The 27062-nt window shown below is 40.9% G+C and overlaps 2 protein-coding genes across 2 annotated transcripts; both read right to left on the bottom strand.

Annotated features, from left to right (window-relative positions):
• Positions 1–136: 136 nt before the first annotated feature.
• Positions 137–17548, bottom strand: LOC117441774 (stereocilin-like). Its single transcript, XM_034077794.2, has 29 exons — positions 17233–17548; positions 16158–16182; positions 15481–16057; positions 13200–14087; positions 12851–12913; positions 12633–12758; positions 12012–12178; positions 11739–11925; positions 11043–11158; positions 10803–10935; positions 10523–10705; positions 9939–9977; positions 9683–9859; positions 9220–9369; positions 8273–8331; positions 8009–8132; positions 7760–7842; positions 7541–7676; positions 6845–7047; positions 6190–6280; positions 5926–6097; positions 5656–5825; positions 4603–4758; positions 4346–4488; positions 1963–2111; positions 1637–1734; positions 673–820; positions 367–485; positions 137–244 (listed from the first exon to the last, which is right to left on the bottom strand). Exons 1-28 carry the CDS (start codon positions 17546–17548, stop codon positions 406–408), a joined length of 4959 nt encoding a protein of 1652 aa, XP_033933685.1. The 3' UTR covers positions 137–244; positions 367–405.
• A 3494-nt stretch (positions 17549–21042) lies between these two features.
• Positions 21043–26062, bottom strand: gas8 (growth arrest-specific 8). The gene is made up of 11 exons (XM_034103911.2): positions 25920–26062; positions 25192–25287; positions 24285–24482; positions 23946–24146; positions 23773–23827; positions 23476–23678; positions 23145–23300; positions 22952–23032; positions 22617–22826; positions 22458–22523; positions 21043–22361 (listed from the first exon to the last, which is right to left on the bottom strand). Exons 1-11 carry the CDS (start codon positions 25920–25922, stop codon positions 22290–22292), a joined length of 1341 nt encoding a protein of 446 aa, XP_033959802.1. The 5' UTR covers positions 25923–26062; the 3' UTR covers positions 21043–22289.
• Between the last annotated feature and the right edge of the window lie 1000 nt (positions 26063–27062).

Below are 27062 nucleotides of genomic sequence, written 5' to 3'. Positions count from 1 at the left end.
CCATTGAGATCATTGATCTCTTTTCCAAGGGAGACCTGCTCAAGTAGTTCCACATGAAACATAAAAACATAAATAGAACAACAAAAGGACATCATACAGCATCATTTACAAAATTATCCACATAAACAGGTAGCTTCCGATTGAGTAGCATCCAACCGAGCTTTAAAAACCTTTAGTGGCACCAGATTGTTCAGTTTCCATTTAATTTGCAGACTATTCCAAGACAGAGGAGCTGCGCGGATAGCTGCAATAAAAGAGAAATATGTGCAGCAGAGCACAATTAAGAGTGATGTAAATTAAAGAAACAACTCACAAAGGAAACAGAACAGTTCCAAATATTTATTTGAAGTACAAATATGTTGTTACCAAGGGAGGTCAAGGGACAATTACTCTCATTCCAGCTTGTTAAATGAGTTGCCATAACAAGAGGCACAGAGCCAGTGAGCGGATAGAGAAGCTGTCTGCTGCTGGAGCCGAGTTTCTCCCTGTGGAAGCAGAAACACAGCATTTATTATCACCTTATTTACACCTCGTAAAAACCTGTGAGTGCAAACAACTTATATAAAAGATATACACTCACAAACATTTCATCAAGTAAACAAGACAACCTCATTATGAAGGAGGTTATTAAAAATACATTTGATCCTCCTAATGTTTTTTTTAAAGACACACCTCTCAGCTCCAGCAGTACGTCTCCTTCATATCTTGCGAGGCCGACAGCGTGCCTCTGCTCGGTGTCCAGCTCTGCCCACTGCTCCTCGGAGACGGCCCACGCCTGCTCCGCACTCAGCCACGACATCTGAACAGCACTGAACACCACCTGTCAAACACACACACACACACACACACACACACACACACACACACACACACACACACACACACACACACACACACACACACACACACACACACACACACACACACACACACACGATACTGTCATTCGAGAGGAGCCACTTATGAACCTATTAGAGGTGTTGGGATATACTGGTATTAACAATAACTTTGATATTTATTATTTAAATCATGCCAAAATACACTCTTGATAATATTGTGTAAAGGATCCAGCACCTCTTTAAAAAATCCCTTTCTGTTCTGACTTTGTCTTCCTCCCAAACATCCAATATACAAATTAGTATAATTAGTTTGCCAAAAAAAGAGAGAAGATACATAAAACAAAGACAAAGGTTAATTTATAGATATGGAAATAACACTTTTACTTTTGAAACTTTAAGTGCACTTTGCTGGTAATACTTCAAATGTATACTTGGGTAAGGTTTTTATTTGTGGTGGAGTATTTTCTCAGTGATACAGTAGATTTATACTTTTAGTTATTTCAAGAATTTAAGTACTTTTTTCCCCACAACAGCAAAATAAAATCAAAACGTCATTTATTTGTTTTAAATACCCCTATTTTTCCTAATGTAACAAGTCAAAAAAGTTATTGATTCATTTCTTTGACACTTTTATAAGGCTTTGATTGTTGTTGAAGTAAAATGTCATATCTTAAAAGTATGAGATATTTGCCATTAGTGCAATAAACATGTAATTAATATACCTTTATAATGAAGCTATTGAGTGTCTTGTAGTTTAGCTTGAATTAATTAGCCATAGAATCGTGGTTCACACTCACTGCCATTTTTCTCGGGGACATCAGGGCGATGGCTCCAGGTGAGATTCCCTCCACCTGTTCTTGTACCAGAGCTGACAGCACCATGTCCTCCAGGCCCACTGGACAGAGACACAAACAATGTTTAGTCAGAAAATAATCTTCTTGTTGTAAAATCACAGGTAGTATAAACATTTGTCGAAACTTGTATACGCTCAGGGATATTTTTAATTGCAACTTTCCATCCAGGAGCTGTCGTTTCCTGCTTGCACCCTCCTCACTTAAAACAATTTAAGAAAAGGTTTATCACAAAAACGTTCATACCCGAAGGATATTATGTTCCATTGTACCTGCTATTGTCCCAATTTCCGTGAAAACTTCTGGTCCCCAAGCACTGAGTGGACCAAAGGCCTCAGGTCTGGACAAGCGGCTTGTCAACGCCTCCATCTGCTGCTCCGTGCACGGCAGGGACGTCTCCCGCAGGAACAGAGCAGCCAGACTGCAGTGTGAGAAAACGATTTAGCACTTTCATTTTCATTTCAAACCTTTATTTATACAGATAAATCCCATTGAGATCATTGATCTCTTTTTCAAGGGAGACCTGCTCAAGAAGTTCCACATGAAACATAAAAACATAAATAGAACAACAAAAGGACATCATACAGCATCATTTACATAATTATCCACATAAACAGGTACCAATAGCTTCCGATTGAGTAGCATCCAACCGAGCTTTAAAAACATTTAGTGTCACCAGATTGTTCAGTTTCCATTTCATTTGCAGACTATTCCAAGACAGAGGAGCTGCACTTCAAGTTTTATTCCTTGCGTAGTTACAATATCTAAAACAGGCTCTGGTGTCTTTTTAGCTTTAGAAAAGAGCATTACCTTAGTTTTATCCACATTTAAAAGAAGCTTTGGTTCAGAGAGCTGAGTCTGAATAATGTTAAAAACAGCCTGTAATTTAACACCAGCCTCTTTAATGGAGGGACCTGCACAGTACATCACGGTATCATCCGCATACAAATGTAGCTTCATCCACATTTTCACCTAAACTGTTGATGTAGATGGAGAATAAAAGTGGACCTAAAACAGAACCTTGGGGAACACCATTTGCAATGTTCAACCACTCAGAAGACAGCCCATCAAAATGAACACATTGGGACCTTTCAGAGAGGTAGTTTACAAACCACCCCACTGCATGGCTGGACATGCCTATACTGGCTAGCCTCTGCTTTAAAATGTGATGATCGACGGTGTCAAACGCTTTTGAAAGGTCAATAAATAGAGCTGCACAACTCTGCTTATTATCTAAAATACTCGCCACATCATTCACCACTTTCATTGTGGCAGTGATGGTGCTGTGTTGCTTTCTGAAGCCTGACTGATGTTTAGACAGGATGTCATCTGTACATAAAAACACCTTTACCTGTTCACTCACTAAGCGTTCAAGAACCTTAGCCAGAACTGACAACTTAGTGATTGGCCTATAGTTATTTAATAAGGTGGCCTCCCCTCCTTTTAGCAAAGGCAGGACATACGCTGACTTCCACAATTTTGGAATTGTGTTAGTGCTGAGGGAGAGGTTAAAAAGAGTAGTGAGAGGTGGAGCAATACAATCTGCAGCTATCTTTAAAAAGATTCTACGTTGTCCGGGCCAGCCGGTTTCTTAGGATCTAGCTTCGTTAAAGCTTCACGAACAACATCAACAGTAAAAGGGGTAAAACTAAAAGGGTTTTCCAACACACGTTTTTCAGAGTCACATACTGTAGTGTTCACAGAAGCAGAGTTAGTGACAGAATCAAATAGAGAACCACAGGACACAAAATGCTCATTAAAGCAATTGAGCATAGTAGCCCTGTCCGATATAGTGCCAGATGCTGTGGTAATGCACGGAGGTAGCTCATTACGGATATCGCCGGGATAGGATACTTTATCCTCCTCTGGGTATGCAGAATGTTTTATGAGTATTGTGCTTCTAAGAAATGCACACAAGCCTCCTGTTGTTTAACAACTATAGGCAGGTGGATGTGAAATCAATGTATGTCCCTCTGAAACCTAAAGCAACTAATTCTGTTATAGAATTTAAAGGATTTATACTTTTTTATCAATGCTGCTCAGTAGTGTTGTGTAAGTGCAGTATTCGTCAACATCTTTAGACTGTATGTGGTGGACGTACTCAGATCACTTATTAAGGATAACAGACATACTTAGTGTTTAAGTACTCTGTTAAAGTCCTGCATTCAAGTAGAAAAGTGTAAGCATTCAAATGTAATTAAAGTATAATAAGTAAATGTACTCATTCTGCAGAATCATATAATAGAAAATAGCCTCAAATGGAAATAAATATATAAATAAATACCTGTGCAGTACTTTAGTAAATGTATTTTTTAAGATTTTAGCACTGGGTATATGTTCATCTTTGTTTTGATGCCATTTACCTGTATTGTATATATGTTACAATTATTTTTGACTACATATTGCTGAGTGTGATCTTTCTTTTATTGCGTGTTATTTGGTCTTGTTGGTCTTGTAAATTGTTCCCCATGCAGATGGCACCTTGTATGGCGGCCTCTGCCTCTGTGTGAACCGGGGAATGCTGACTTGTATTTGTAAAAGCACTTTGAGTGGTCGTAAAGAATGGAAAAGTGCTATATAAATTCAGTCCATTTACCACTAACCATTTACCTACTTTACATACTTTACTTTACATACTTTAGGTATGGGACTGACCTGAGGTTATAGGCGCTCAATCTTCTGATCTCTGAGGGATACAGGCCACACATCAGATGGCCAAACGTTGCCAGATCAAGAGCTGTTAACTGCTCCACTTTCAGTTTTCGTTTCCGCATCACACCTAAAATCAACGCTCTCATCTTTAAACAAAAACACAGATAGAAACATTAAACACATACGAATAATACCAAAGTGTTTATGAGGAGATAATTCCCGTTACTTCCAGTTGTACATCAGAATGTTAAATACTATACCTTCTTTGGGCTCCAGTGTGTCAGTGTCCCCAGATGTGCCAACACTCCCTGGTCTGTGAGGTTGGCGTCGTGCAGCTCTCTGTCTCCCATCTCAGTCACCAGCGGGCCCAGAGCGAGCACCTGATCCCCCCCCAGCTCTCTCACCGGACCGAAGGACTGCAGTGAGTGAAGAACCACAACATGTTTCAACCACAGATTATGTTGATGTTAAAACGTTTTACTCTGTTGTAATCTCTCTCATGGTTGGCAACTACTAGCCAGGAAGAGACTGAAGAAAGCAGAATCACACCAACACCACAATTACATGTGTTTACATAATTATGAGGTCTGGACTGTTGGTGGACAAAACACTGAAGGTGTCACTTTGGGCTCTTAATCTGATAATACAATGTAGGCTAAAATATTGGTCACATGTTACATTATTTGAGTAACATTTTCAATGCAGCGCTTTTACCTGTAACCTAGTGTTTTAACAGTGTGGAATTAGAATGTGTACTTATACTGTACTCAGATTGGCCTGATGGGAACAATATCTACTGTATACCGCGAGGGGGAAAGGTGATGATGTGAAAAAACACAACAAAGATGAACATCTACCTACAGTTGCTAGATGGACGAATTAAGAAGTGTCATGTATACAACATTAAAAGACTATGTATAACCTGAAGGAGAAATCAGGTGAGTTTAAAATAGTTGGGTTTATTTTCTAACATTTCTGAATTACGTCTGTTTCATTTGTTTCTTTGTATTTATTATTGCTGTTGTTGTTTTATCCCGCACAAAAATTATTCACAAGGGCTTTTAATTCCCGGAATGTAATTTCTTATTTTCCCCTGGTTTTTTTTATTTCTTTTCTTAGAATAGTTATATACTCAAGAGAAAATACTGGTTGGATGGATTATAGGGGATGTGTGGTGGTAGTGGGGCGGGGGTGAGAAATGGGCTGATTCAGCCTTAGGGCGTTTATAAAGAAAACAATAAATATAATGCTTGGGTGAAGAAATATATTTGAGACATTCTAAACCTCCTGTGGGCTTTCACAGTTTTACTGACCTGTCTGAGTTTCACCCAGAGTGCTCGGCGTTGCTCAGAGCTGAGAGAAGCATCCTGAGCAAAAACTTCTACGCACTGATTCAGATCCTGCTGTGACATACGGCTGAGCTGAGTGGAGGTCCAAACTGAAGGAAACGTCCCTCTGATGTCTGCACAGCTTGGGACTGGCACTGCACAAAGAGACGGCAGTGAATTTAACACTCTGTTAAAACTTACACCAAACATAAGCCACAGTATCACGGCAGCTTAGATAGAAAATATTCAGAGAACCTTTGGCCCTCCTGCTCCGAGCTTTGACAATCCCTCGAATGAGACTCTGAGTCTTCAGTTTCTGCCGCTGCTGGTCCACACACTGAGCAACACAGACTCCGCCCACCACACTGTCCTCCCAGAGACTTTGGCCCTCCAGCACCTGCTCCACTGTGTCTGTATTCAACACTGTCTGCACAGGGGAACACACATATGATCAGGCCGTGTCTTAGAAAAGCAGTTAAGATTCATTAATTCCCTGGGTTGATGCTTTTAGGTGCCTACCAGAGGGATGGAGTTAAGCTGCTTTGTGGAGAGAGAAAACACCAGCCGGCCCAAATGTTCCACATCCCCAACCTGCCATTTAGACGGCTCCCTGGCAATGAGTACACATATCTTACTATCACTGCAGATGTATGCAAACCATGTCTTACAAGCAAGTTTTCTATATGGAATTTCATGTATTTTAGAGGATAGGAATCAAAAGGTATAAACCGAATACTTGCTTTCACTTATTTATGATTTGTACGGTTCTATGGATGGGACTCCCTGTCAGTCCATCACTTTGTTTCAGACTGACACATCCCAATGACTTTTTGGTGGATTACCATGAAACTTTACTACATACATTTATGTTTACCTAAAGATGAACTGTAATAACTTAGATATATTTTAACGTGTCATCGTGCACCATCAAAATATAAATGTCTATATGTTTTTAGAAAAGATGTCTAGAAAATATATGATGCAACCAAAAATTATATCTTTGAAATCTTTTGAAATGAGCCACTAACATACTTTTGACATAGGTGTCACAACCATCACATTTTCAGATAGCTGTTGCTATTATAACTCACTATTTTAAAATAATTTTTGAAATCAATATCTTAACATTTTATTGACCCAGGTGTTATAACCAGGACATGAGGAGTGTTTTTACCCGAGCAGGTCTTTCTTTGTGAGCAGGGCACTCATTTCTCTCAGAGTCTCTTTAGGAAGGCAGAAACTTCTCATCTCCTCGAGCCGCAGAGCCACAGCTGCTCTGTCTACCAGAGCCAAACTGTCCCGGTCCAGGAAAGGCAGTAAAGGCCCGAGGACGTCCAGAGTGGAGCCATCAATCTCCCCCTGAGCCTGAACAGAGCCCTGCAGAGCACCACACTGTCAGTAGGGCTGGATTACAGGGATTTCACACTGATATGACTTCACTGGTGTGACATGCTGTTGAGAGGATGAAGCAGGTTATATTCTGAATCTCTGTCTCCATCTGTTCTCTGCTTGTGTCTGTTCGTGTGTGCTTTCTTGAAATAGCCTGAAAAAAAACAAATGCTGTGTGGTCTTTCTGCCACATCAGTTTGTTTAAACAAACCAAATACATGAGTCACCATCACAGAGGCAAGCGCTAATTTCCTTTCACCAAAAATAGCATTTGTTCTGAATGCTCATGGTGCCAGTTTATCATCTTAAATACCCTGAGGTTAATTAAGGATTTCTGTTCCAACATAAGGATGTTAATAGATTACATGCAGCATGGTTTCTGATCACTTTTCTATTTGAAGAAATGTGTCAACTCCTGCACATCATCTAAAGATATGCAGATGATGAATGCAGTATTTGTATGGGTTTTGTTTGTGTTTACCAGCTCAGTTACGGCCTTCTCTGCCAAATTTGTCTGCTTGTAATATGGCAGTCTGAGGAAATCCTCAAAGTGTGCCTGAATGTGGTCCAGAATGGCTCTGAAGGATACATTAGAGAGATCCTCTATCATTGTCACGCTGAAATAGAACAGAGCAGAAGTGTTAAAGCAGTTATTTTGGCAAAACGGTGAAATATTTATGTTTTAAAAAGAGATACATACGGTAAAGTTACAGCAAACTCAGAGCTCAAAGCACTGAGGTCGAGCTCAGGTTGTTTCCTCAGTTCTTCTACAATACATTTTCTCTGGAAACACAGACAGAACATAATATTGTCATTTGATATGTGAAAACAGCACATTCATGAATCATGGCTACGTATCAGAGACTATAATAAAGACTTTCATCGTCATGGCTACGTATCAGAGACTATAATAAAGACTTTGAGAGGTGCTGAAGAGTTTGTTCCTCACCAGAGCCGGTCTCACGCCTCCAGGGAGCTCACTCACAAACTGAAGCAGCTCTGCAAAATCTGTATCGTTGATCCAAAGCCTCAAAAAGTCACAACTCATGCCACTGGCAATATTACCCAGATTCCTAAAAGTAAAAAGATAAGTTGTATTTAAATTGCTTATTGGATGAGTATCACACCTGGAAATGTGTTCAATTTGCAAGTTCAAACACATCATGATTAACACCAATGATCTCAAGGATCTGGTGCAATTCATCCAACTTACCTCACCATCTTGTGGGTAATGTTTTTAAATGTATGGATCTTTTTGAACAGAAGCTGAGCCTGTCACGACAAAGAAAATATATAATATTGTTCACACATTTTTGTAATGATCCCATAACCCTCCCATACAAGCCAGCATTATCCAATACATGTTTCTAAAGGATGAACCCTTTCCACAACACTTTCCTCTAATGCCTCAGTCTGGACTCAAGAGTGGATGAAGAATTGTTCATCGATAAACAACCTCATAACTAATTTTGCACACCATACAAACGTTTGCACATTGTATGCACATATTTAAAAGCAACACTTTTTTATTGTAACTCTTGTTTTATTTGTGTTGTTAATGTGTGTTTCTGTGCTCTATTCTTTGTTCAGGGTGGTTGTGATTGTGTACTGCTTCTGTGACATGAGTTGTGCCCCTAGGTATAACAAAAAGTATCTCTGTGGAAACATGTCTCCAACTTTTGGTTTGCTTAAAATCCATCTCCAGCTGCACAGCAAAAATGTAGTCTGGGTTTAAATTCAACATAGGTTTTACATCACTGATGTAACTTTTGGTTGTATATTAAGTGTCACAGTATACTGCGATGCAGCCACTCACTGAAAAGGGCAAACTTTATTGATTTGACTCCGGTCTTGTTAGGCCGGGAACAGGAGGTGAAATATACTCTTGGCTGTGACAAAATCCCTTTAAGGAAGCCATTATTAATTTATACTACACTCCTCTACATCATTGTATTACATCCAAACTAATTCGCTTGATGGCAGCTGATGCGTGGGGAGTATTAATATCCTGAAAGGCTCACCTGAAGCATATCTAACGAGTTGCAGATTGATGGAACCGAAGCTGGTAACATTTTCTTCTTTAGTCAGAGAACCGCCAACCCATTGCTGTTGTATCAATGCAGTGTGAAACAGCACACAAAGGTAGGTTAAAGTGCACACCTGCTGTGGCGACCAGCGCACGTCTCTGTACCGGCCAACATCTCTCAGAACTGTTTCCCCATTTAAAGTTTCTGTCAGCTTCCTCAGAGGGAGCCATGGTAGAAGGCAGTTCACCTGCTGAGTGATGTTCTGCGAGTCTCTGTGAAGAGCCTGTTAACTCACACAACAATACAAGAAGGTGAATTTAAACCAAGAAGCCTTTAAAGTAAACATAAAAAAGGACGACATATGTGGATCAAATGAACACTTCCTGGAAAACCAAATTAGCTAGATAATTAGTCCAATGTTTTTTTAATTAACTTAATGTCATATTTGCCCTGTGAGATGTATCTGTCAGGAAGGCAATTAACCTTACCACCTCTATTGTCAATCTAATCCTCATGTGACAACAGACGAGCCAAAGCTAATTATAAGGAGGGATGAAAAGTTAAGAGAAGTGTTGTACAGATATTAGCAGCGTCACCTCCTGCATTGCATTGTATAGCATGGCTCTATGTCCGGGTTTAAGCTCAATTAGCATGGTCCTCCAGCACTGACAGTGGGCAGCTTCACTGATCTCAGGCCACTGGAGGTCTCTGAGCACAGCGGGGGAGAGACCCGAGAATAACGGCCTCAGTCTGCACAGTTGGTCTACAGTGAGCTGCCAGGGAGAGAAACACACTGATGAAAGTGCAGTGGGCTGAAATGCAGCATATATAATTGGAAAGCTGTGTACTTACAGTGGTGTTCTGTGATATTTTGGATAATATTTGAAAAGCCTGGGAACATTAAAAATGAAGAGATATTCAAACATCGATATAGAAATGTTATCGTGTAAAGGTCACATATCTCACACATTATCATCTTCTTTCACTAGAAATTTGGCAAGCATTGTCTGCAGTTCTGAGAAAACCCTCACAGTACATGTAACAGTCAAGGCTGAATCTTAGATCCATGTAGTATCTTAGAGAAAATGCTTTTTTGATTTGTTAACCAAATGTAATCATTTTTATGGAAATCAAACATTTATTTGACCCAAAACGTTATCACCCAATCAAATGATTTCCAAAGCCTAAACAGTTTCATCATTAAGAGTAGCACAACAACATTCTGCTCTTTATTTGTGTGTAACTTTCATTGTTGTAAATTGAATGCTGTGGCACTCTGATTGTATTAATAATATGTCTTTGTTAATATTCTCTGATGTATGTCTATTTGAACATTCCTGCATTTCTTCAAACACTCTGTAAAGCACGTTTGACCTGACTAATACTAAAACATGACAAGAAGCCACATGAAAAATGAAAAGTATATCCCTGCTGACCTGTGCTGGGGAGTAACTGTGTGATCCTGGTTGTGAGAGGATTTCCAGAAGTTGCTGTGAGGGGAGCGACAGCAGGAAGGAAGTTCCTAACTGAGGAAACAGACCGCTGAGGGCCAAGAGCTCCCGAGGGGCCATGCTGCTGACGTTCAGGGCTTCAGCAGCGGGTATCAACCAAGAGGACAGCTGACCACGAAACATAGTTTAACAGACATAGTCAGTATTGAGGACGTTGTTTTAAAGCAGATTTGATGTATTGGACTCATGAACAGTTGCTGCTCACCCTGCCGCTGGTGCTGACCAACCCTTTGGACATGCACTGAGCCAGCTGCTGCCAGAGAGCCGAGGACACAGCCGAGTCCTGGAGAAATGATCCCAGCTCCCCTGGATCCAGGTAACAGGCAAGCACTCCTAACCTGCAACACACATGGGATGGCACTTTGGTTTTGGCTCTTTGGTTTTGGCACTTTGGTTTTGGCACTCTAGAAAGAGCGAGACTAGAGAGAGAGTTTCTGGGTCTTACCTCGGTATGTCATCACGTGTAAAATTATTCCTCTTGCTGAAGAGCGTCCGCAGCACATGGCGCCCCCTTACACCATCCAGACTGCTGTTGCCTAGCAACTCTAGCAGAGGAGTAAGCTAGACGGAAATAAAGCATAAAAATATTTAATTTACTAGTTTCTCCACGAATTCTGATTCGTACATACAACACATACAAATGCTTATAAAAAACAAGTTGTATAAGTTTCGCTATAAATTATCAACAAAAGTGAATACAGAGCTGGAACGATTAGTACATTGAGAAAAACATGTTGTATTAAATAATAGTTCCAGCTTCTCAAATGTGACAATGTTCTGCTATCTTTCTATATTTTAAAACATCATCTGCTATTCCAAACAAACTTGTTCTTAAGTAACATTCTTAATGCAGCAATTGTATTGGTAACAAAGTATTTTTAAAGTGTGTAAGTAGCTATTTGGTTAAGTAAAGAATCTAAATAAGTTCTCCACTGAGTGATGGTTTAATGTAATGAAGGTGGAGAGCACTGCCACATCTTCCACAACTGGAGTGAGATCTATGAAGGCAATGGCTTATTATTTTCTTTTTTCCTTGTATGCCCCTCTCCAGGAGCATTTGATTCTCCCTTGTTCATATTTAATATTAACAATAATTGACTTATCGTCTGACCATGTCTGCGAACTGTGAAAGAGAGCCAACCTGTTTGGTTGTCAGCTGCTGAAAATGACTGACTGGGAGGTAAGGCAAAAGTGGGAGGATTGAACTGAGAAAGTATGGTGGCCATGTTGGGACATCCCCAACCACACTGGACTGCAGGAGTCTCTTCACAAAGGCTTTTTTCTGCAGCGACTTCATCCCGGAGCTGTGGTCACGAATGGCTGTCAACCTAAAGAGCAACACAGAATCTGTAAGCACTAAAAGAGTAAGATAAATAAAAAATGAACGCAACTATTTCTTATCTCAGTGACTCACACGCTGTCGTTGACTATCAGGGATGCTGGGAAGCTCATGATATCAGAAACAGACATGAAGGGGATGAACTGAGACATGTCCACGAACAATTCAGGGGTCACTCGGGGGAATTTATGGATGAAAGCAGCGGTCATTGTTTCCATGGCCTGCAACTCTTTTTGAGACGCCTGGCAGAGAAAACAAAAGAGCGGGACACAAACTGATGTGCATTCAATTTGGCCCTCTTTAATATGCATGGGCCGTGAAATGGATTTGTTTAGAACAGAAAGAGCAAAGAAAAGGCAATAGAGCATCCCTCTAAACTGAGGGAATAAAGTGACCTGCACAAAAGGTTTCAACTTCACAATTTGCCACAAAATAAAAAAGACATTCTTTCTCTTACCAGTGATGCTATTATTTAATCTGGATTGATTGTTGCAAGTTGTAAAGTATTGTACCTTCTCTTATGAATATAATGGAACTAAATGGCACTTCATGTCTTATGGTCAAGATCCTGAAAAACTATATTTAGTTTTTTTGAGGTTTGATAAATAGCACTGCGGGTTAGAGGTATAATTTTGTCGATAACATTTTAGGTTGAGCTGTCCATATACATTTTTTTTTCAGAGTTTGAGGACAAACCTGGTCGGTCTCAACTTGCAGCTGGTCCCAGCTCTGATGCATGTGGGAGATGAATCTCTTTACAGCATCTTTTTCTGCAGACATCACAAGAGTGCGGATGCTGTCTCTGGGCATTTGGAGGTACTCCTGGAAAGATAAAGAGATTCATCTAAATATAAAGTTCAGGTAGCTGAAATGTTGTGTAGGTTCAATGGGACCGTAGCTGCACAGGCCAGTACCTGCAGCAGGAACCTCAGGGCAGACGAGTTGTCGTCCCGCTGGATGAGGTCCCATAGGACGGGCTGATGTAACAGAAAAAACAAGTTACTCTTTGCTTCGTGTGTGTGTGTGTGTGTGTGTGTGTGTGTGTGTGTGTGTGTGTGTGTGTGTGTGTGTGTGTGTGTGTGTGTGTGTGTGTGTGTGTGTGTGTGTGTGTGTGTGTGTGTGTGTGTGTGTGTGTGTGTGTGTGTGTGTGTGTGTGTGTGTGTGTGTGTGTGTGTGTGTGTGTGTGTGTGTGTGTGTGTGTGTGTGTGTGTGTGTGTGTGTGTGTGTGTGTGTGTGTGTGTGTGTGTGTGTAAGCTATCTTACACTGAAGCAGCTCAGTAGGTCCTCTTTGAGAGTGGCGTTCTGCTCCATGCGGAGGAAGACTCCCACGGTGTGAAGGATGCTCCTTTGTGCTTCTGGCTGCAGTGCGGCCCAGGGTGTGTTGTCAAGGAGACTGGAGAGGAGGATGGCCTGACCCAAACCTTGTCTCGCCTCTCTCTCCCCCTCATCCAGGCCCGAAGAGAGGCCTACCATGAAGTCTAGGACCCTCAACACATATCCCAGCGCCACTAAAAACCCTTCCTGCTCCCCCCCCTCGACCTCACACACACTGAGCTTGTGCAGAGCTTCCACCAGCAGAGGAGCCGGGTCCACACACAGCTGCGATGTGTCGAACTCATAGGGCGCCGGGAGCATTTCAAAAAACCTCTGCAGGAGGCACTTCCTGCCCTCCATTTCCGCCTGCAGATCTGCACAGAAATCAGCAAACTGAGGGATTAATGTTGACAGTGTATTGTAGATTGTGACATTTAGACAAATGTACTCTCTCAATCCTTGTGTCTGCCCACAGAGCTCCAGGAGTGTAGAGTTGGTGAAATGATGCACAGCCCACGTGTTGTACTGACAAGTCTCCTCAAAGTTGTCCTCATGGGAGATGTTGAGTATCTTCCAGCAGTACGCTGCGGCCCAGCTTTCCTCTGGCAGGGATTGTCGTGAGTCCGGGGACTCTCTCCCGCACAGAGCTGAGATAAGGACAGAGTTGTTGGGCAGGAAACAGTGTCTGAAGGCCTGCGCACTGAGCGACCTGCTGCCCAGCTGAGCCAGACAGTCATCATCCAGGACCGGGCTTTCTATTGCCTCACTCGGCAGCTGCACACACAGTTCATCTATACTCGTCAGGTTAAAAACATGGTAGTCCTTTGTAGAAGCAGCCTGCAAATAATAATGATATAATAAGTAAACATGAAGTAGAAGAAATTATGAGTGAAAAACAATACATAGCAAGTGTGGTATTGGGGCAGTGAAGTAAATTGTTGCCATGTTTTGTGCTGAAACTACAAACATTATAGAGTCTTTAAAGAAAGAACATGTTTTTTAAATTTTCTATTGTAACTGAACCCCTTTGACCATTAATGTACACAACATTATATGTTCTTTCTGGAATGATAATCAAATCAATCGAATAGTCTAAAAAGATGCATGTTAATGTTGGTAGTGGGCAATTTTTGGGGGGTATATCCCCTGAGATCAAGGTGGCATTTTTGGAGATAAACCTCAAATGGGTTACCTTTTTTTGCTGGCAGTACCATGTGAATTATTTGTTATCTTTTTTAAATCTTTTTCTAGCTTTCACCAAACATGATTTCTCCCTTTTAGAGAAGTTCAAATCATTTCAGTCTGAAGTCATTTGTAGCCTGCAAAGCTATGATTTCAAAGAATCTTCCCTAACAGTGAGCATGTTCTCAGCACACCTAACATAACCCCTGACCCTAACTGTGCCACAGATATGTAATAGTAACTTCCCAGAACACCTTTATCACAAGGTGGCTCGTTACAACATGGTTTGGTAACTTGTCAGTTAAATCTAAATCACAACTCCAGAGCTTGATAAAAAGGGCTGGAAAGATAATTGGCATGCTTCCACCATCCTCTCTTCAGGAGATATTTGAGGAGATGGTGAGAAAGCAAGGCAGTAAAATCACATGCGACCCCAAACACATCCTGTATAGAGAGTTTGAGTTGCAGAAGGTATAGATTACCAAACTGTAAATTGAACAGGTATAAGTTTTCCTTTGTTCCGCTGTCAATCAAGCTGCTGAACAGTCAGAAACAATTGTGATTATGCTGTGTTAGGAGTTGTTGGGAGGTGCAATGTTTACAGTGTAGTTTGTGCAATCGAGAAGGTTAAATAGGGAAAGTGCATTGTGTGTAAATAGGTATGGACACAATAGGGATATGTGCAATTTGACGGACACTATGCATAGGTGCAATAGGGAAAGTGCAATATTGATTTGTGTATGAATAGAGTAGGGAAGGTGCAATATTTGATTTATGTATAATACAATAGGGAAAAGTGCAATATTTGATTATGTATGAATGCAATAGGGAAAGTGCAATTTGATTATGTATGTGCAATAGGGATATGTGCAATAGGGAAAGTGCTGTACCAGTATGTTTCTTGTTTGTTTCTTTGCCATGTGATATGTGATCTCTGTTCTGTATCTATGACTGACTGACCTGAATGTTTCATGTGTATTATCTCGATGCCCAAGACAAATTTCTCCTAAAGGAGACAATAAAGCTCTATCTTATCTCTTATCATTACCTGATGTGCTCTCTGCAGCCAGAAAGACGAGTTGGCACAGACTGTGTTGTTAAATTCATGGGCAAAGTACTCGCTGCACACATGAACCCAGAGGAAGTCCTCCTCAGCAGCAGACAGGTACCAAGCTGCATCAGAGCACGTAGCATGTAGGTCGAGACCCATGTGGGCCTCAGCAGGATCAACTGACCCGTTTTCCCCTTCAAATAGTTTACAGTAGAGGAACACAGTGAAGTTGGACACGCCTGTTAACCCCGGGATGGATTCATTACACGCTGCCTCCAGGATTTCTATAGAGATGAAGTACTCCATTTCTCTCTGCTGGATGCTGCTTTCTCTTCTTCTGCCTTGTTGTGGCTGGGAGCGCTCAGGTGTGGTAGGGAGGTCGTGAAGGTGTTTTTGATCTGGGATTTTTCGTGAGGGTGGGCCTGTTTTTGGAGATGAGTGTGCCGGTGTTAGTCGTGATCTTTGTTCATATCCTTCCGTGGAGGGACAGGACAGGAAAGGCAGTGAGCTTGGAAGACCCTGGGAGCTAACGCCCAAAGCCTGAGTGTTCCACGTCACATTATGTTTTATCCCCCTGTATGGGTGTGAACAGAACAATGGAAAAACAATTGTTATGCTTAGTCAAATATGTGGCTTCAATTACACAAAAGGTTATATTCCTAAAGATATCTCACCATAAGATCAGTTGTCTCAGGTCACCTTCAAAAAGACAAAAGAAAAGAACGTATTTACAGATAATCAGAGTACATGAGCGGTGGTAAAGGGCAGCTGGGAGCTCCTGCAGTACACGACCATGCCTGCTCAGCTCACAATGCCCGAGGTATAATGTTACCGACATCAATGGGAGGATAAAGAGATTAGCTGGGCTATCAACAGATGCTTTCACCGGCAGGGATGATTATAAAGATTTTAAAGCAGTGTCAGTCATTGTCTCTGCTTCTTTCAGGTGAAACCAGGGGCCAAACTTATGAGGCTCTTTACATTGTTTTTTTCTCTGTGAATAACACAAAATAAAGCATGATTTACTTCTGTACGTTTGAATCAGCATTTTATTTAGTTAATGTCTGAAGTATCATGGCTTTTTCCACAACCATCCTTTGAAGCAAAGCATACAGTTATGATATAGATATGTGTATGTGTATGTGTATGTGTGTGTGTGTGTGTGTGTGTGTGTGTGTGTGTGTGCGTGCGTGCGTGCGTGCGTGCGTGCGTGCGTGCGTGCGTGCGTGTGTGTGTGTGTGTGTATCTAACTACAGCAGCATTTATGTATGTAAGCTAAAATGGGAGGATGCCTTTTCCTAATTAATGAATTATTCTATGATATAGAACTTGTGAATTACAGAGAAAAAAAGGGTAAAACACAGACTAACACTCAGGAACATAATCATTATCCCTATAGACCGGCAGATTGAATGCCACTTCAGAGAAGGACAGACTTTATTTGTTAGTTTTGTTATTTGGTGAATTTAAGAATGAGGTTCACGTTCTGTTTTCCTCTCCTGCCTACGAGGACATAAGAGATTACTTTTAAACTTCTTTTTACTTCTAAAAATATTTTGTTTAGAAGTGTTGAAATGAGCTGTAATTTTGCAATCATGAGGATTTTGCCATTGACACGGAAATGTAAGAAATGTATCAATCTATGATCACATGTGTGTGAGAAGTGTAATAATATAACTCTAATATAACTTTTAGTTCTGTTATGATTTTGCACAAGACTCTTGAGGGCAAACTCCTCCACATACTCACCGACTGAGCACCGGCCCCGAATGTTGGGCTGCGGCACGTCCACCAGGCTGCTGACATCATCAAGCAGTGCCATGGTAACTCGTGACACTTTCTTCCTCAGGTTACTGTAGACAGAACTACCCACCCTGTGTAGGAGGCCGCTCCGCAGCCCATCCAAAGTCTGAACCAGAGCCAGATTATTCTGTGCCATGGGGCCCCCTCTCTCTCCTCCACCTGAACGTGATAACGCCTGAAGCAGGAAACTTTGTATGAAGTCTGGATCTTCCTCCTCTGCGTCTTCCACAGATGCATGACCAGACAACCCGTCCTGCCTCATGGCCTCAGGGGGCAGGCTGAAGGGCTTAAATCGTCCAAATGCACTTGAGCTCCTACTGTGTTCAGCACCTTCCCCTGCTGGGTGTAGACTCACCACAGGCTTCCAGTTGCGTGTTTCTAGGAAGCGCAGCAGCTGCTGGAGCCAGCTGACATTGAAGGCACAGTCACTGTGACCCTTCAGAGCACAGATGAAGCCCTGCAGGCCTGCACTGGCCTGGCCGTAGGTGCCACTGAGCAGAGCCTGAAGTGTAGCCTCAAACACAGCACTCACTGTCCTCCAGTTCTGCGATAGGAAAGACAACAGGGGCTTTTGGGGCTGCCGCTCCGATAGACTGATGAGACTCTGCAGCAGCCCCAGGAGCCAGTCCCAGTGAGGGCTGCCCCGCATGGACAGAAACCAGTCCTGCACTCTGATGCTGGGTCGAGGTGGCGCCTGGTCGTTCCACTGGTTCAGTATAGCGCTGCCTTCAGACTGCAGGAAGTAATGCAGCACTTTCTCCCACAGCTGCTCCTCGTCTGGCTCCGCGGGGGCCTCCTCCAGCTCAGCACCCATCTCCTGGAGGTACAGAGAGATGTTGTAGAGGAACCCCGAGAGACGGTGCCGGTCAAATGGCTTGTTCAACGAAGGCAGGTTCTTGCTGGGGAGGAGGCCAAGTGTCTTTAGGCCCCCCATGATATTCCTTACCCAAGGGGGCATCGATTGTTCACCGTTTGTTTCTGGGGGAGCTTTTTGAGGATTCCAGCCACTTCCTGCACTCCATTTTGAAAGGATCTCCTTCAGAATGGCATCTCTCTGGTTCTTTTTACCTCCTTCTGAAAAAGTCCCAGTAGAGACAGCTTACACCCAGCATCATGTAAAAAACACATGTTGTAATAAAGAACTAAATATTTTATTTAGCAAAATTGTTGGTGATGCACTCACCTGTCTTCTCAGGGGATCCTTGCCCCAGTAAAACAGCACAGACGATGATGCTGGTGAATGTAAGAGTGGCCATCCCTGGCCCTTTCTCAGCCATCTTCATCTCATGGCAGCACACAAAGTGACACAGTGGTGACACATATTTGTCCTCAGGCTGTTATTCCTAATGATTTCACAAAGTTTTGTGATTAAATAGGTGCTGCTTTTTCCATTTAAGTAATAGGGAGGACTCAAGGAGTAAGGTACCTCTACGGAGAGAGGGGATATTAAAAGTTAATGACCGTCCACCACATCACCTTACCACTCTCACTGCGCGGTTACTAAAACAAGCATCAGTAATTTACCATTTAATTTACTCAACACCGATGACAGGTTAAAGGGAAGTGATGCTGAAATTTGACCTTATATAAAAGTTATGAAGTATGAAACTAAAATACATTTAAAGAAACAGCTCTTTAGGAGATTATTTTGACAAGAATAGCAAAGATACATGTTTTCCAGTGTAAAGTAATAACAAATAATAAAGAAAATACCAGAGGTCACAACATTTGGTTAGAATAAATTCTGAACTCACCAAAAGTTACAATCCATCATTTCGTTGAGAACCCCTTAAGCTTTTGGTAGCATGTCTTCCTCAGCCGTATCAACACACTGGGAGCTGACCTCTTTGTAAGTGTCACTCTCTGTTTCACCATCACTCCGACTTTCTCTACCTCTCACTCTCTCTTCTGCACCCCTCCCACCTGTGTCCTCAAACTCTCTGTGCTTTTAGCTGATGGTTGCTGCACTTTTGTCTCTCTGGGGTTAGGTGATTGACCTCATATTTCATGAGTTATCTTGCCATGCTACAGTATGTAGGCTTCTTTTTATGACAATGTGCGGGGGGAAAAGGGAGATACTGGACATATTCCTCAGTATTTGGGGAATTTTGTATTTGTATCTATTAAATATGGTTTTGTGTTCCAGTCCAGTATTTTGGGCCACCTCGAGGCTATAGAAAGGTCACAGCACTCAGCTAGGTGCTCAAACAAGGTGAAAATCTGGATCATGTTAATCACACCCAGGAAATATATCCCATTCTCTAACTGTCCGATGTCCCCCACTGACTGATTCTCTATTGAGCCGTCTCTCAGCTGGGACTCATCTTGTGACTCTGGGTTGGTTGGGGGTGTAGTCTTACCGACGGGGACGGGGCCAGCAGAGACTGTGCAGGCTGTCAGTGTTTGGACACATTTATCCCTCCGCCAGGTAGACTTACAATTGAGCCCTGTGCAAGTGTGCAGCAGCCGGCTCCCAAGAGTCAGACCCCTGTCTGCGGGCCTGAAACCCAAGAGGGCCCAGTGAAAGGGCCCCCCCTCCCTCCACTTGCTTTAGCTGTCTGATACTGTGGCCTGCACAGGGACAATAACATCCTCCTGTATTATTGATACCACAGGGAACAGCGATCACTCATCGCTGCAGGGCTCGATTCACTACAGGAATATTCAATGAGAAACCCGACCCCCCTATACGTCTCTCCTCTCTCTGCTGGAAACTCAGGCAGGGAAGAAATCTGCTGGTGAAACTCGCTGTTGAGATTTGGATACTTGGTTTGTCTCCAACTGTGTTGCCCCCATCAATGGAAGTAGAAAAACATCAACACGTCAAATTACCCCATTAAAAGTAAACCACAACACAACTCCCTTTTACAACGATAACCATTAGCATTGTATATAGTAGTATACAAGTTTCCAACACAGCTTTTCAGCAACCAGATTTTTTCCATTAAATCTAACAAGGAACCTTAAAGGTGGGGTAGGTAAGTTTGAGAAACCGGCTCGAGATACACTTTTTGTTATATTCCATGGAATGCTCTTAACATCCCGATAGAAATTATTATCTTAAGTGCTTTGACAAAAAATCCATTAAAAAATGTCATCTGTGGAAGCCGTAGTACTGTAAAAAGCACGACCAATCATTTTAGCCGGCCCGGCTAAAATAACTGGATGGCCTACCTGCCTGTCAGCCTTCCATCTGTGCCCCTACCCCACCTTTAATCTTGAAGTTTTTTCCCCCTGAAATAATAAATTATATAACATTTTTTTATAAGGAACACAGGATAACAATTGTTTCGACTGCAATGACACAGAAGGAAATAACTACCACTGCACTTATTGGCTGCTTTCCTTGGAAACATTATTACCAAGGGTCGTTAAATCTTAGTTTCCCCTCAAAGAAAAGGCATTTATTTTAGTATATATACTTAAATGTCAAGATTTCAACCATAAGGGTTGCAGTCCCAATACATAAAATGCTTCTTCTCTATTGAGATTTGTTTGTGTCGAATACTAATATTAAGTTTGAAATTCTATTTTTTGCTAGTCATTTTTCTTTCCCAGATTAAGATGTTCCTAACGATTTTAGTTTAAATGAATGTCATTATAGATAATTATGTGAAGCAGAATGTGATTTCGAATTTGACAGATCAGTCCCTTAGTCATATTTGTATTGGTTTGTTAAATGAATGTTACCTACTGTTGAGAATGACCTGTACTGTTTTCCAGAGTGATGATGAAAGCCAAAAATAATTTTTCGTGTTTATTTATTCATCCAGGGAACACAAAAAGCAGAATAAAGACACAAAAGACAATCATCTCTGTAATTATGAGACATAATGTTTAAAGAGGTTTTAGGTATGTATTATATTTCCTCTAAACCTGATATAAAACCCATCACTTTTTAAGTGCAGACAGATTGCACGAATGACCAAAATAGAGCAGATTATCCAAAACAGAAAATGTGTTTTGATGAAAATGCTTTTAAAATGTTACGTATCCCTGAAAGATGTGAGCTGTTAGTTGGAGATAAAACTAAAACATAACTTTATGTCATCCCCAGAGCTTAGTTCATACTCTTGACAGATAGGGAAATTGTTGCACATTTTCTCAACTCATTTAGTTTTTCCTTACTTTATATCAGTTTAGATTAATAAGTGAAATGGCTGCAAATCTCCATTAGAAGCTAAATCCAGTGGCTCATTACAACAAAATATACTACTACTACTACTAGTAGTGAAAACTAAAATGTTGGCTCAAACTGAGCTAAGACCAGAATCTCTTTTACCATGGAAAAAACATCACACCCTTTCTTCACTTAGGATGCACATTTTCAGTAACTTCAATTATTATATACATTTTGTTATACTTCTGAATATCTGGCCTGACACACAGGATAATAAAAATGTATTAAATCCATATGAACCATTTGCAAAAGGATCATAAAGAAAAAATATATAATCAAAAAGACTATACTTAAACAAACTAGCTCAAAAGAAAGATATTTTGTGTAGAGGCACGAGGTTTTCCTTTAGGAGTAGCTCTTAGATACTATTTTTGGTCTATGACAATGACTTTAAGAAGTCAACTAAATCGACAAATGAAGGCATTCAAACTTGTATGTGTTACAGTTTGCTGGTCTGTTTGAAAACTACAACATTTCTGTCTGCAGTCTTTCCGCAGTAATTCCTCTCTGCCTTCGGAGGGCAGTATGAACCAAGGGCATGATGGACCTCTTAGTTTAAACCGAGGGTAAACTCCTATCTGTTCATAACTACATTATTCCAAATATATATTTTCAAATTAAGAAAACATGATGATATTAATTGTGTGTCTATATGAATATAAAATATGACAAAGCTGTCAGACAAATGTTATCAGAGGCAAAAAAAAGAGATGATTTGCTGTTAACTCTTACAGTGTATATTACTTCCCATTTTTGGGCAAATCCAAGTTCCAAGTCCTGATAGAGACTGTTTCCCGGCAAGACTGCTCTCAAAGGGTTTAACTCAAAGCCCCTCCACCGAGACACGGAGAGATCTTTGCTTTGCTTCGTAGGTCAGCAGCAAATCCTTACGAGCCTGCCGGATACACATGAGTATGAACAGCACCACAGCATCAAAGTGAATATCATCATTTGTGAAATATGAATTTCAGCAAATAAAGAAATGACTAACCTTGTAAATCTGAGCTCTTTTATTCTGTAACTTCTTGATGGAATTATTACTGGAGTCAAGATATTCCTACAAACAAAAACATGTTACTGTGAAAGTATTGTACAAACGTGCAATGTATGCATCGTGCATGATATACATACTGTTTTAAAGGAAATGTACCTCAATTTTGTTAGTGACCCCATTAATGGCAGTTTGGTCCATGTTAGAGGCAGAAATCACAGAGAAGAGCTGAGCCTGCGTCTTCTCCACGCTCTCTGTCAGGCCTTCCAGCTTCAACTCGAGCAGCGAGCTCTTCAGATTCCCTTTATGCTGCACCTTCTGAACATTCTCAGTGAAAGTCTTGTATAGCTCATCCCTTTCCTGCTGAAGCTGTGTGCCGTTCACACACAAACAAATGCAAAAACATTCACATAAATACCCAAAAGAAATACCTAGCATTTGACCCACATTCAACATTTGAGCTACATGACAGCGCAACTCAATTTCAATCTTACCTTGCTGAATTTCTGTTCCATAGTTTCACATTCCCGTTTCTGATCATCCAGCTCATTCTTTTTTAGCTTTTCATAGAAATCCTGTCAAAAACAGTTTCAAAGATTGACCTTGTGCGCATGTACAGTATGCTACGCTTCTACTGATTAGGTCACTGGTATTAACACATGTCAACGATCCTTGTAACCAACAAACCGTTTTCTTTGTATAGTTATGGATTTGTTTCTCCTTTTTAACAATGTTCTCTTTGACGTTGGATAGAAGCTCAGTGAGACGTTTGTTATCGTCCCAAAGATCGGTCAAATCCTGTAGCTTCTGCTTCTGTTTGCACTTCATGGCTTGTATTAGTAGCTAAGAAAAAACAATTAAACATTCCATGTAAATAAAACAAAACCTGATAATTGTTTCCACTTTATAGAGTAAATCTATAAGTACGAAAAGAAAAAATCAGCATCGAGCCTGAACAAAACATCTGAAATGTATTTGCCTTCAGTCTGACAAAGATGTATAATGCGTCAATAAATACCTTGACTGTGTCGTTCGTATCCAAATCCTGAGGCATGCTATTAACGAGCGCTTTAGCTTCCTTAAAGGTTTGGTTGTGGTCTTCTATAACATTGTTAATGTGTATGTTCCAAAGTGCTTCTCTCTGACTGGTCTCTTGTTTCCTCATGTTGTACAGCTCTAATGGCAGTGAATCCATCTTTTTCTCATACTTGGCTTGGATTCCTACTCAATTAGTGACAAAAAAAAGACGGCTCCAATTGAGTTTTTACAGCACTGGGTGATGCATTCAAATCAAAATGAGATTCGCTTTTTTTACCTGCGAGTTTCTTCTCCAAGCTGTCCCTTATTTCAGTAATTTCTTCAGCATTTGTCTGTTGAAATAACAACAAAACTGATGTATGCTTACTTGTTTAAATACATCAGAGTAAAGAAAAATATTCCTTCAACAGATCTTTATGTGTAGCAATAACAAAAGTTTGAACTACAAACCAGATCAAGTTCCTTGACGAGGTTTTCATTATCATGTTCCTGCTTGTCGACCATGATGGCCTTCATGTCCTTATGAAGCTGAGCCTCTAGCTGTCCTTGCTCTTTTTGCCCCGCCTGAGTGGAGACTAAAGCATCTGCTCTCAACTCAGAGATGGTGTTCTGATGTTCACACAGGAGGTGCTTCATCTTCTGCTTATAGACCTGGTGCGGAAAATGAATAAAATGCGCATTAATAAAGCGATTCAGTAAGCAATGACCTGCATATGAAGGGAGGTTTCTTCCATAAAAGTTCTCTGTGTTAGCATGTCGAGCTGCAAAACACTTGAGTAATAACTTCACCTTGATCTCTACTTGGTGACGCCCCTCATCCTCTTCTATGTCCTGATCAAAGTTCTTCTGCTCAGCCTTGACCTCCTCAAGTTGTCTTTCTGTGATCTTCCAAAACGAGTGGATTTTGTCCCTCTCGAGCTGAAAGTAGTTTCTCTCTTCCCTCTCTCTATCCAGCTCCTCTCGAAGGCGCACAATGTGTTCTTCCAGCTGAAAGACAGAAATATATTTTAGTGTGGGCACATCTGAGCCAGACAGTGTGGTTGAGAGGTTGTTGTTAACCCAAAGGGGCAGATTATCTATTGAACATGTTAAAGTCCAATTTGCTGTTAAAGTGAGCTACTCAGGCTGTGCAATACAATTTACTAGAAAAGTATGCTGGCTTCATGGATCTAAAGCTTGCAAACTGCAAATGTGAACAGATGTAGTAGGACATCCTGGTACTTTTGCCCCAAACTCAGGGATGTGAGCTTGACAGGCCTTTATGGGATGGGGGCTGTGACGATAATGTGACACGGGTACAGTAGTATCCAGTGTTAACTTAACCCTTTCTAGGGAAGTCAGGATATCTCTGCCTCTGCAGGTTTGATTTTAACCACTCTGTGTCTTTTGGGAAACCTCTAGCTGTATGTAAGTGCAATACTAGCTCACTTATTAAACACCACCTATCCAATTGAGCACAGTCAAGCATCCCTCACGATCCCTCAGCACTTTCAAACACACACACACACACACACACACACACACACACACACACACACACACACACACACACACACACACACACACACACACACACACACACACACACACACACACACACACACACACACACACACACACACACACACACACACACACACACACACACACACACACACACACACACACACACACACACACACACACCAGCTCTGACCTGCTCCTTGGACATCTCATCTTTGGAAAGGCCATCAATAAGTGTGGGAGTCATCGCCTTTGGAGGCTTTTTACTTGATCCTTTCTTCTTGGGAGGCTGTAAAAATTCAAAACATTAGAAACTATTTAAAAGTGACTCACACTAGCATATTTCTTAAACATTGCTGAATTAATGTAACATTAATAACAACCAATGGTGTAAAGTAACTAGTTACTACTTACAATGTTGAGGTATATATACTTTTCTTGGGGATTTCTATGTATTGCTACTTTGTACTTCTAGCTCACTACAATTAGGAGGTGAATTGTGTACTTTTACTACACTACATTAATTGATACCTTTATTTACTTACCAAACACTTTATTTACACAAGGAGTACAATTCACCCTGCAGCTTACAAAGATATTAAAACATGCTCAACCTTTACCATCTTTGATAGCACTTAAATTAATCAATAATTATCTTCAAAACATAGATATACTACTATTCTACAATTGGCCAATCTGCATAATGAGTACTTTTACTTTGGTACTTTAAGTATATTTTGATGTTTATACTTTTGTACTTTTACTTGTGTAATATTTAAATGCAGGAATTGTACTTGTAAACAGAGTATACTTTTTCTAGCAACAATATGATGTTCAAAGCGATAGCTTCTAACTGTAGTGGGTTCAGTCAGTACAAACCTACATGGTTGCTATAATTATATTAAACAACGCTTTACTCACCATCTTATATTGCACCACCTACTCAGATATAAGGGAAATGTTTGGTCGTTTTGAGAAGCTAGCTAGCATAGCAGTTAGCACTCAGGAGAGTCAAGCCTTTAGTTTCAAACATGTGTTGCCATAGTGACAAGAGCACGTTGTAATGTGTTCCCTCCAGGAGAGGGCGAGCTGCACCTGCTTTGACTCTGCAGTGAAGCAAGACATAAACACCACACTAATATTTGACAGCAACAGTGGTGTATAAACTGTGTACATTTACTCAAGTACTGCACTTGTGTTACATTTTGGGGGACTTTACATTGAGTATCTACATTTTGTTGCTAGTTTGTACTTCTAACCCACTTCAAACCAGAGGTAAAAAGTGTACTTTTACTACACTACATGTATCTGTAGTTTGCAGATTTTGTGAAATATAATCAACACTGTTAGGGAATAATTTGCCTAGGTATTCAACCTTTGACACAGTTCATCATTTTCTCCTCTCACTGTTTCCTTTCCCATGGCATAGGTCTAGGCCTTGGGTATAGCCTTTATATATACAGTCTATGGGTATAGCTGCTATCTATTTTAAGGAGGAGCAGCTTGGGCGCATTGTTATTGCCAGTCTATGTCAGAGCACAAGCCGCCATGAGGTAGTTTACTGTTCAGGGACGAAGGTTCCCCCCTGTCGCGCATTCTTTTCTATGGACGAGTGCTCTAGTTAGATTCAGGGTCCATATTTGTTTAGTCTCACTGATGAAGAATGTTGATCATTACACTCCGAACTAGATTAAACCTCGAGCTACAGAAAGAGTTCTTCAGAATTGGTTTGGCAACCGCTGTGTCAACTCGTGTCTTGTCAACTCTCCGGCCGTAACTCCAAATAAACCATCAGTGTTTGACATCAAAGCTCCAACTCTCCTCGTGTCTCTGAGTCCTGACTATGGAAGCAAACAAGAGACAGAAGTATTTGAATTGTATTAGACACCGAATTTATAGCATTGAAAATAATTACTTTGAAAATCATGTATCTGAATGTTTTTGCTCCGAATTTATCTATGTGAAATAAAAATGTAAAAATTCAAGTGAAAAAAATTAGAATGTTCAAATTCAGATCCCAAAAATTCAAGTGAAAAAAATTCGGTGTATAAAATTCGATGTCCA

Source organism: Pseudochaenichthys georgianus, chromosome 3, assembly GCF_902827115.2.
Source record: "Pseudochaenichthys georgianus chromosome 3, fPseGeo1.2, whole genome shotgun sequence".
Lineage (NCBI taxonomy): Eukaryota > Metazoa > Chordata > Actinopteri > Perciformes > Channichthyidae > Pseudochaenichthys > Pseudochaenichthys georgianus.
The sequence above is the reverse complement of the archived record's forward strand: the minus strand, read 5'-3'. Positions and strand labels throughout refer to the sequence as shown.

What these genes read in the sequence shown, in the direction of transcription:
- LOC117441774 (XM_034077794.2), bottom strand. Translation starts at nt 17,548, where the DNA reads ATGAGGCAGGACGGGTTGTCTGGTCATGCATCTGTGGAAGACGCAGAG. An exon ending in ACACGTGATGACATACCGAG is followed by an intron (nt 10,936 to 11,042) that starts GTAAGACCCAGA and finishes TGTGTGTTGCAG; the next exon opens with GTTAGGAGTGCTTGCCTGTT. An exon ending in CGTACTGCTGGAGCTGAGAG is followed by an intron (nt 486 to 672) that starts GTGTGTCTTTAA and finishes CTGCTTCCACAG; the next exon opens with GGAGAAACTCGGCTCCAGCA.
- gas8 (XM_034103911.2), bottom strand. An exon ending in GTCACCAAGTAGAGATCAAG is followed by an intron (nt 24,147 to 24,284) that starts GTGAAGTTATTA and finishes TTTCCGCACCAG; the next exon opens with GTCTATAAGCAGAAGATGAA. An exon ending in CTTGGAGAAGAAACTCGCAG is followed by an intron (nt 23,679 to 23,772) that starts GTAAAAAAAGCG and finishes CTAATTGAGTAG; the next exon opens with GAATCCAAGCCAAGTATGAG.